This window comes from Peromyscus maniculatus, chromosome 8, assembly GCF_049852395.1.
Source record: "Peromyscus maniculatus bairdii isolate BWxNUB_F1_BW_parent chromosome 8, HU_Pman_BW_mat_3.1, whole genome shotgun sequence".
In the NCBI taxonomy this organism is placed as follows: domain Eukaryota; kingdom Metazoa; phylum Chordata; class Mammalia; order Rodentia; family Cricetidae; genus Peromyscus; species Peromyscus maniculatus.
In genome coordinates this window covers 105,417,566-105,427,500 of record NC_134859.1, presented here as the reverse complement: position 1 = coordinate 105,427,500, position 9,935 = coordinate 105,417,566, and the positions used below count along the sequence as shown (strand labels likewise).

Sequence of the window (9,935 nt, the reverse complement as noted above, 5' to 3'; positions counted from 1 at the left end):
ACTTGGCAGCAGGGTAGGCCTGAGGTACTGGGCTTCTCCATGACAACCCTGTCTTAGGCAGGCTGGAGACATCTGCTGTCTCTTGGGAGTCATGCTGGGTCCCTCTCCCTAGTTAGTGTGCTCAGGGGCTAACAGCTAGGACTTGGGTCCCCCTCTGGTCCTCCACACTGGAGGTGGTGTACTCACCAGGCTGATATGGGTGTACAGACCCAGAGTGCTGTCTCTGCCTGTCCTGGATTCTGCAGGCTCAGCCTTGCCCACCTGTCCCTTTCCTTCCTTTTTGTATTGGGTTTGTTTTGGCTCCTTCAGAGGGCAGTCAGCTGTGACAGAGAAGGCAGCGGGAGCGGGAGGCAGCTGGTCACACAGCATCCTCAGTCAGGAAGCAGAGATGCACGCTGGTGTTCAGCTCGCTTTCCAGTTTTCTGTAGTCGGGGACCCCAGCCGATGGGATGGCGCCGCCAGCATTCGGGGAGGGCCTTCCCACCTGTTAAGTGAGTCTAGGAACGCTCACGGGGTGCCCAGAGGCTTGTCTACTGGGTGACTCCAGAGCCAGTCAGGTTGATAAGTAGTGTTAATCATACTCTCAGAGGGCGAGGGTGAAAGGTGCTTGGGGCGCAGGGCATGGCGGCCTTGGCAGAATGCAACTCACAGCCTTTGTCCCAGGCAAGCCTGATGGCCAACTGCCAGGCACCTCGCCGACCCTGGCTGGCGTCACACATGAGCACCGTCTTCCTCACCCTGCTCTGCTTCCCGTCGTTCCTGGGCGCGGCTGTTTTCCTCTGCTATGCCGTCTGGCAGTGAGTAGAGGCCTGGTCCTTGGCTCTGGGATGACACAGGACATGCCTTGTCCTAGCTGAGACTGGGACTGTTGCCTCAGGGATTCTTGTTCCTCTCTTCTCCAGAGTGAAGCCCTCAAGCATCTGTGGCCCCTTCCGGACTCTGAACACCATGTACGAGGCGGGCACGGTCTGGGTGCGTCGCCTGGAGCATGCCGGCTCCGGGGCCTCCTGGCTGCCCTGGTTGTACCACTTCCTGGTGGAGAACACTTTCTTCCTTTTCCTCATGTCAGCCCTGCTGTTGTGAGTTCTACAAGGCGGGGGTGGCAGTGAGGCTGGCCTGAGGTGGTGCCCTGCCCTGTTGTGGCCCTGCCCTGGGCCTCCAGCCTGAGCCCCCATTTCCTCAGGTCTGTCATCTACCTCAACATCCAGGCGGTGAAAGGGCAGCGGAAGGTCATCCGCCTGCTCAAGGAGCAGATCCGGAACGTGAGTGCCACCCGCCCGTGCGGCTCCCCGGCACACCTGCGTGGTGTTGCTTTTGCGGAGGGGGTTTCACTCTGTAGCCCAGGTTGTCCTGTGTACTGAGATGACCTTGGAGTTCTGATCTACGCCTTGTTTATGTGCTACTGAGCATTGCACCCAGGGCCTTCTGTATGCGAGGCAAGCACTCTACAAACTGAGCTACAATTCCAATCCTTTTTTCTTTTTTGACAGTGTTTCTCTGTGTTGCCCTGGCTGTCCTGGAACTTGCTCTGTAGACCAGGCTGGCCTCATTAAACCCAAGAGATCCTCCTGCCTCTGCCTCCCTAGTGCTGGGATTAAAGGAGTGGGCCACCACGTTCCAGCTAAATATTTTTAAAGCTTTTTTTTTTTTTTTTTTTTTTTTTTTTTTTTTTTTAAGGTGATTGTGTGTGGAGTTGGTTCTCCCACTTCTTCGTGGGTTCTGGGGAGCTTTTCTGCAGATCCATCTCACGGCCCTGGTTTTTGTTTTTGAGCAAGGGTCTTACTTTGTAGCTCAGGCTAACCTTAATCTCAAAGTGATCCTCCTATCTCTTGAGTACTGGGATTGGTGTGAGCCACTTCTGCGTGACTGGGGTTAAGCAGAGGGCAGGCGTGAAGTAGTCAGGCCTCGGGAAAGAGTGGGCAGGCAGCCTGCTGTTTAAGGTATGGGAAACAGCGGCTCACACGGTACTCTCAGGACCTAGGTATGTCTGGGGCCCTATGTACATACATGGGCCATCAGAAGGGATCAGAACTAAAAACAGTGAGACAGTATGAGCTCCACAGGAAGTCGAGAACAGGCTAACTCTGGGGTGGAGGGATGGACTTCTGTCTTCTCATGCTTGTGCTCCGGCCTTTCCAGGAGGGAGAGGACAAGATCTTCCTGATCAACAAACTTCACTCTGTTTACGAGGATGGGGAGCGGAGCAGGTGAGCAGAGGTCTGTGTCAGCGGCTGGGAGAGGAAGGAGGGCGGTGTGAAGCGGCACTCCTCTGTTGCTGTGGTGCTTCCTGGGTGAGGCACCTCTGGGCTCCAGGAGTGAGCTCCTGCTTGTCTCACCCTCTGCCTGCAGTGTCCCTGCCTTGTCAGTTAAAGCTGGGATGGTGGGGGGCTGCTGAGATACCCCCAGGGATGGAGAGCCACTTTCGGGCACAACTGAGGTGTGTGGGTGGTGTTTTCCTTGCGTGTATGTCTGTGCACCATGTGTGGGCCTGCGGAGGTCAGAGGGCATCGGATTCCCTGGAACTGGAGTTAAGCTACCATGTGGGTGCTGGGAATTGAACCTGGGTTCTCTGGAAAAGCAACAAGTGCCTTTTTTAAAGTCTGAGCCATCTCTCCAGGCACAGATGAGTTTTACAGTGACCTTGACAACAGGAGAATTTCTCCCCGCTGAGTGGGGCACAGGCCATGTTTCTACATTGCACACCCACATGGAGGTCCACCCATCCCCAGCAGGCTGAGGCTTGTTCCCCCAGGCCATGTCTGCAGGCCCTCAGCTGAAATCACCGGGGTTCCTCTGTAGGACACAGTGAGGTTGTTGTCCTGCACTGGAGACATCTCAGAACACCCAGTCATCATGGGCCTCAGGCTATCTTGTGGGGGAACCCAAGGTCAGACACACAACCCTGCCTCTGTGCCTTTTCCTTAGTAGTAGTAGGGTCTTGGCTCCATGTGGTCCTCACAGCTGATATACGTGTTGTGTCCTTAGATACCCTGTGTTGATGGCAGGCCTTTCCTGAGGGGACTGTTACTGTAAGCCGCTCCACACAAGGCCCATGATACTCCAGTTTTGGACCACAAAGTGGCCAGTTGATGTGGTCTAGCAGCTCTCCCCGGCAAATGCCTGGAATGTAATCCCTGGTGGTTCTTCACACTCCTCTGCCAGTCTGGCCTTCACTGCCCTAGAGCCTTCAACCTGGGAGGCCTGAGATACATCACCTGGCACTCAGGGCATCCACTGAGCCCCTAACCACAGAGGTCAGAGGGACTTTGATGTTGGTTGAGGTTACTCTCCTTTCTGGCAGAACTCAGGAGGCTACCGCGGCAACTGCCCTGCTTGTGGATGGAGGGGACAGAAAGGAACCTTGCACCCCCAGTCACCGTGACCCTTCAGGCAGAGACTTGAACCTGAGGTCCCCACGGGACACCACAGTAGAGTGACTTTTCTTTCCACAAAATCCCCAAGGTGATGGAGCAAGGATGTGGGGGTACTCCAAGGGACCCTGTCCTATCTGGGACTCACTTACCCTGGGTTTTATATTTCTTATTTATTTTGAAGACAGGATCTATCTATATAGTTTTGGCTGTCTTGAGTTTACTATGTAGACCAGGTTGGCCTTGAACTCAGAGACCTGCTTGCCAAGTACTGGAATCAAAGAATCAAAGGCATGTGCCACCACCCCTGGCTTTCCCTTTCCCCAACTTTCTTTTTTTATTCTGATTAAATGGGTTTTGCAATATGGGTTTGTGTTTTGGGATGAGCTTGTGACCTGTTCCTGCCAGGTGCTTAAGACCCACTAGGTCTTTCATGGGACCCTCAGGGCTTGGGGCTAAGTGAAGTTCAGCCTCTACTGGCAGAGAAGAAGTGGCCACATTCTTATGGGCAAGACAGAAGGCCTGGCTGTGCCCAGGGTGAGAAACCAATCAGTGGTGATGTTATGTGGGTAAAAGAGGGGGCAGATTTAGGGAAGAACTCCTAAGGGATGACTCAGTGTTTTGGGTGAGCAGCCCCTTAGTACAGGGACCAGCAGCACCTAGTCTAAGGTGGATGGTGTGGGGTGAGATGACTTGGGTGAGCTGAGCTACAGGAGCTTGGTTTCACTCCTGAGACTGAACAGCCACAGCATCTTCCAAGTCTGCAGTTTTTGGGAGTCACCTTGGGCCGGGACATGCCAACAGTGCTGGGCCCACCCTTGCCCATGGGATCAAAAGTCCCTGCTGGACACCAGCCATCCCCCAGCTGGTCCAGTGCCACCTCTAAGGCCAGCAACATGGAAGGCTCCTGTGACACTAAAGTGGATACCACAGGTGTTTCAGCAGAGTTCCTAAGCTGTCACAGCTGATCTGGGCTGGTTGGTGCTCTGTGTCTCCAGTCCCCATGTGCACTCCAGAGAGCCTAACTAACTGGGTTCTGCACCAATGAAGACATCAGTGGGTGATGACCTTTATTGTCATCAGTTCTGCTTCACAAGGTCAAGACACACCCCTGAGAAGGGAAGGAAGACACCCAAGGTGTTGCATAGAATCACCAACACTGTCTTCTATCAGCCCAGATCCAGGTGTGGCGTGACTGCCAACACAGGGATCCAGGCACTGCCCAAGCGCCGAGTGCCGCACAGGCAGTCAGCACCCCAGCTGAGCAGGCTTTGCCTCTCCTGGCCTCCATTCCGTACCTCGGGATGGGCTCTTCTACAAAGCCACCCTCATTGGTGTTTTGTAGGCATAGAAAGGGGGGGGGAGGATGAGTTAGCTGTAACTAGCAAATAAAATCAACTCCAGACTTGGAGACTGCAAATTTCTGTTTAGCAGGTAGTATCGTTTCACAATGAATACAGAACTCAGTGTGGGGGTCTCATGTAGTCCAGGCTGGCCAAGGATGACCTTGAAATTCTGATCCTCTTGCTTCAACCTCCCTAATGTTGGCATGGCAGGTGTGCATGACCATTCCTGTCAACACTGCTTCTTGACCTTGGTTGCACAGGGAAGCACATGGGATTTGAAAACACCTGTACCTCCGCTACCCCAGAGATCCTTAGGGAGTTCACAAAGGTCAAGGCTGATAACTGCTCTGGGTGAAATCTAGCATCATCGGTCGGTCGGTGGTATGCAGACACCTAAGCTGAAGACTGTTTACAAGGATGGGGGTGGTAGGATTCAGGCCAGGCATGCTTCCCTTATTGCCAGCAGGAGACGAGCTTGTGAGGACGCCTTTACCAGCAATGACTCTGAGAAGCATTGGCTCACAAGGGCCCACATCACCCTGGCCTAATAGGTCTTTTCTAGTACCATGGCTGCAAAGAAGCTTCCTGGGATAGCCCTTGCCACCAATGTCTTGTCTGCTTCACTCAGCCTAGGCCAGACCACAATAGCTCCCACCATGTCTTGTGCCCCAGTCAGGCTAGCCCACCTCTTCGGGCATTCTCTGCCCAGCCCACCACCTTGGATGGGCATCCTGCCTTCCGTCTTCACTGCTGTGCCAGTCTTGTCAGAAGAGTATGGTGATTGGGCAGCTCCAAACCCACCACTTCTTGGATCCCTGACATCAGGCTTACTTCATCCAATCTAGTCCCATGAGGCCTTTTCTGCTGGTCCTCATTGTCAAAGTCTCATACAGCCTCGATGGCCAGGGCAGGTGCCAGCTCCACAAAACCTGTTACTCCCTGGACGTCTTGGAAGGCACCAGAAGGCTGACAACAGCACCTCCCAAATGCAGACAAGATCCTCTAAGTTACTGCTGCTTTCCCCACAGGAGATGGAAACATCTGTGCCATGGCAGCTCCTAGGCTAGCCCTGGTCTGCTCTGCTGCTCAAGTCCTGGCCAGCAGAGCTGGAGGTTGCTGGAAGGCCAAGGGCAGCTTGACATCCCGAGTCTTGTTCTTCCTCTGGTCTTTGGGTTCCCACGAGGCCAGGGCCCTTCAGTAATTTCCTCAGCAGAGCTAGCAGGTCCCCTTCTTTCCTGAATCCCCTGTGGGAGGCCAGGGCTCATCCTCAGCACATGGTGGGGTCAACATTAGAGGGTGAGAGCTGACCCAGTGTTTCTACCCACGAGCCTGCTAATAATGCTGTCGTTTTGTGCATGTTGGCCAGTATGGTCTGAGGGGCAGAGATCAATGAAACACTAAGGAAGGCATTGGGCGTCTTGAGCCTGTGGACTCAGGCAGTGCTGCTCCTCAGCCTCCTGAGTACTGGGGCTACAAGTGCATACCGCTGTGATTTTTCCAGATAGTGCTGGCGATGGAACCCAGGACCTTGTGCCTGCACACAAAGGCCCTACCTGAGCTACCCTCCTCTCTGGTCTCCTTTTTAATGCCTGTACCGGGCATGTGACAATGATTATGGGGCAGTGGTTCTGGGAGAACCTGTAGCCTCTGGCTCCACCCGCTGCTGGTCTGGTCTTCAGATGCATCCCATTCAGTCAGGCCAGGAGGACTTGGAAGCTGTTATGCCTTCCAGTGGCTACTGATAGGATCCATGTGTTCTCAGCAAAACCAAAGAGCAAGGCTGTAGCTTCAAGTCAAACAGCCAAGACTGAGTTTAGGCAGAGCAAGTGCAAACTCGGCAGACACAGCGGGCTGTCTCCACACCAAGAGAAAAAGGAAGCCCCTGCCTCTCACAGATGAAAGACCAGCAGTAGTGAAGAGCCAAGAAAAACTGCACTTTATTAAGACTCAACAAAGCGCTGTATTTTTGAAAGCAACCTCTGGTGTGCGTCCAACCACCACATTCCATGAGGGGGGCATTAAGCGCCACAAACTCTTTTAATCTTAAGAGTCAGAGACATTTTAAATTCAAAAGGTTAAAAAAAAAAAAAGCAAAAAAAAGGGGGGGGGGGACCCACAAAAACTGAAAACATCCTTTACTTCCATCCCCAGTTTTAAAACATTAGGAGTTTTTCTACAACTCAGTGCTAAATGGCAGCATGGCAAGCTGTACGTCTGGGAGCACACGCACGTATTTGATATACATACTTGGGTATACATACATCAAATATCTAGGACGCACGTAATGGGGATGAGATGCAGTCACTCTGAGGAGGGCCGTTCCGTGGGATCCATGATGAACCCAGTTGTGCATAGTCACGATCCTCTAGAAACCAGCGTTTCTCTGCGGTCCCGCAGGACTTGCTTTCTTGTTTTGATAAAACCATTAAAAAGCTAATTAAAAAATGTAATGCACAAGTTTCCTGACCACATAGGCAGGGAGTACAATGTTCATATATTTTTTTAAAACATACTTGAGGGTGTGTTATTTCATTGTCTTTCTTCCTTGCAAAACAATCAAAACATTGATCATCTTTAAAACATAAAGCAATTTTTAATATATAAAGCACTCTTCAAACATCTATTTCTTTTGAGTCCATTATTTGGTAAATATGTAACTGCTACACATTAGAGATTAGGTATTTTTCTTCTTTGTGTGTGTGTGGTTTTTTTTTTTTCCTTTTTTTTTTTTTTTTTTTTTTTTAAATAACATCTTCAGTGCTAGGAGTTGGGTTTAAAAATACATGAAATGGTGTGGAGCTGCCCCGGGAGCCCTGGCTTTCCTGAGAGCTAGCCGGCATGTGCAAGACAGAGACCACAATGCCTTGTCACCTTGAGGAAGGGTGAAGACAATCGACAGAGTCCATGGTGGCTGGAGGGGACAGCACGTCCCATCCCACAGCTCTGAAGTAACACATCTGCATTCTGAAAATAGGTTTTGTTTGTTTGCTTGTTTTTTTTTTTTTTGTTTTGTTTTTTTTTTGCTTTTTTTTTTTTTACGATGGAAGTCTTTTTTTTTTATTCCTTTTAAATTTTTTAAATTTTTTTTTAAATTTTATTTTAAAGTCTGAAGGAGAACAAAAGGTCTGTAAACAGGTGGGAGCCCAAACCACAGCTCCTCCAAAAGCAGTCACAACCCATGTCCAAGTGCTCGTCCCAGCTCCTTGCGGAACACCCATTCTCTACAATATCTATGGCCACAGTTCAACAACGGTTTTCTTTTTCTCTTTAACTTTATATTCCAGGTGGAAATGGTGCAATACTCTGGTAATAATCTTCTTGCATTAGTCCACAATGAAAAGCTGCTAAAGGTAGATAGACATATTATTTCTCCAGAGATACACACTGTAACTTTAAATGCAATAACAGAGTCCTTGAGTAAACATTTACACATGAATTGTCACCAGCCCTGTCCCATGGGTTCTCTACTGTTCAGGGTTAGCCGAGGGAAGGGCAGGGACACCTCAGTGCAAAGTTAGAAGCGAAGAACAATGACATTTGACCAATGCGCAAAAAAAAAAAAAAAATAAAATAAAATAAAAAATAAAAAAAGCATATACTGAATAAAAGGGAAACCCACAGTTAAATCCCTCACACACTCTCAAACACGCGCACACAGTAAGCGCTAACTGTGCAAGAGCACGTGCGCACATACACACTGTTCCACAAGCACACACACGCACACGCACACGTAGGCTATGAACGTAGACATTTCCTAGAGCCTGTTTCTGTGCACAGATGTCAACGTGGAACTGTTCACATTTCGGTATTGGCCTGCTGGGTTCAAGTATTTGCATGTTTGATATGTCTTTTTTTTTTTAACTTTTAAAAAATATTTTTTTGGGATTAAAAAAAATGACATGAAAAAGTAATGAAAGAAGGGTAATGTGCATAGGCGGATCCAGGGGGGACAGAGCACTGGCCACGCGCCTCAGCTCTGTGCCTGCACAATGCAGCCGCCTGCCCCGCCCGCCGCCTCTGGTAATGTGCATAATCGTCACAGGCTCACTTTAAATAGGCTTCAAGTCTCCCCCCACCCCACCATAAAATAACCCTTTCCAGCCCACAGTCTGAAAAGTGCCCTTCATGATAGAACTATTCTAAGCAGCTTTTATACTTAAAACTCAAAATGACAACACACCGTACAACGTAAGACGACATAAAATAAAAAGCTATGAGGAACATCCTGTCGTTAGCACGTGACGCTGACCAAACGCAGCCCGCACTGTCTTCAACAGTTCGCAAGGGCTGAGGCCAAGGTTCATCTTCAAAACTGGACAGAGGTACTCGAAGGGGCAGCTTGTCCATCAGCTGGAGCCTCAGAGCCGGGCCTGGCATGGTCAGCTCTCTCCTCCCCAATGACGGTGACCCCTAGATGGACTCGCCGCTGAGCAGGTCCCCAGGCAGCAGAGTGTTGAGAGGCGTGGGGCTGCCAATCACCCTGGCATCATCAGCACTGGGAGGGCCCCAGAGACTGCTGGAGTACTGGGGCACCCCACCCCACAGCAGTTCACTGCTGCCTTTGCCACTCAGGCATGGGGTGTTCCAGTGGGCAGTGTCGCTGCGCACTAGGCTGTGGGTGCTGCCTGAGGAGCCCAGCCTGGGCTGGCTGCCCCCGCTGCTGGATTGCCAGCTGGAGGTGGGTGGCAGGGCTTGGCCTTGGGCCAGGAAGCGGTTCACTTCTTCTTCACCAGCGAACTCAGCCAAGATGGTGGTGTTTCCCAATACACACCTAGAAGGAAGAGGCTGGGTAAGTGTGTCATCCCAAGTCCTGCGGCTGTGCTACCAGGAATGACAGACAAAAGTATCCCCATGCCACAGGCTATCATGACCTAGCCTTGTGGTTGTGCTGTCACTGTTAACTCTAAACCAGATAATGAATTTGTCCTCGTTTTAACTTCCTGGCAGCCACACAGGATCAATGTGTGGAGTTCATGTTTAAGTGTGCTGTATAACGGGGCTCAGCTGCCATCGGTGTCCCCACCTCTGGTGACACTCCAGAGCAGGTCTTTATGTATTCTGCTTGTATAAAAAACCCTCAAGTGGGCAGTGGGCTGCTGTGAGCAACCCTGGGGCCTGGGTGGCTAGAGGCTCCTTTTGGACTCTTCCTAGGGGACAGACAGACACAAACACAGTGATGACATGAAGACACAGGAAGAGGACGGCTGTCTACAAGCTG

At 51.0% G+C, this 9,935-nt stretch overlaps 2 protein-coding genes across 22 annotated transcripts in view; one reads left to right on the top strand and one right to left on the bottom strand.

The window, feature by feature from the left end:
* The window catches only part of Tmc6 (transmembrane channel like 6), a 14,063-nt gene extending 10,327 nt beyond the window's left edge, over nucleotides 1-3,736 (top strand). For 5 of the 11 annotated variants that reach the window (XM_006990255.4, XM_016008543.3, XM_076543827.1 and 2 more), the window contains 5 exons: nucleotides 664-797; nucleotides 903-1,079; nucleotides 1,184-1,262; nucleotides 2,140-2,207; nucleotides 3,302-3,736. In XM_006990255.4, the coding sequence (XP_006990317.1) occupies nucleotides 664-797; nucleotides 903-1,079; nucleotides 1,184-1,262; nucleotides 2,140-2,207; nucleotides 3,302-3,437 (594 nt within the window). In that variant the 3' untranslated portion in view covers nucleotides 3,438-3,736. Of the gene's footprint in view, nucleotides 1-663; nucleotides 798-902; nucleotides 1,080-1,183; nucleotides 1,263-2,139; nucleotides 2,218-2,985 lie in introns of all 11 variants that reach the window. The other 6 variants (XM_042283181.2, XM_076543828.1, XM_042283186.2 and 3 more) reach the window with 4 other exon arrangements.
* A 4,234-nt stretch (nucleotides 3,737-7,970) lies between these two features.
* The window catches only part of Tnrc6c (trinucleotide repeat containing adaptor 6C), a 121,920-nt gene continuing 119,955 nt past the window's right edge, over nucleotides 7,971-9,935 (bottom strand). For all 11 annotated transcript variants that reach the window (XM_076543823.1, XM_076543821.1, XM_076543818.1 and 8 more), the window contains one exon: nucleotides 7,971-9,488. In XM_076543823.1, coding sequence (XP_076399938.1) covers nucleotides 9,128-9,488 — 361 coding nt within the window. In that variant the 3' untranslated portion in view covers nucleotides 7,971-9,127. The remainder of the gene's footprint in view (nucleotides 9,489-9,935) is intronic.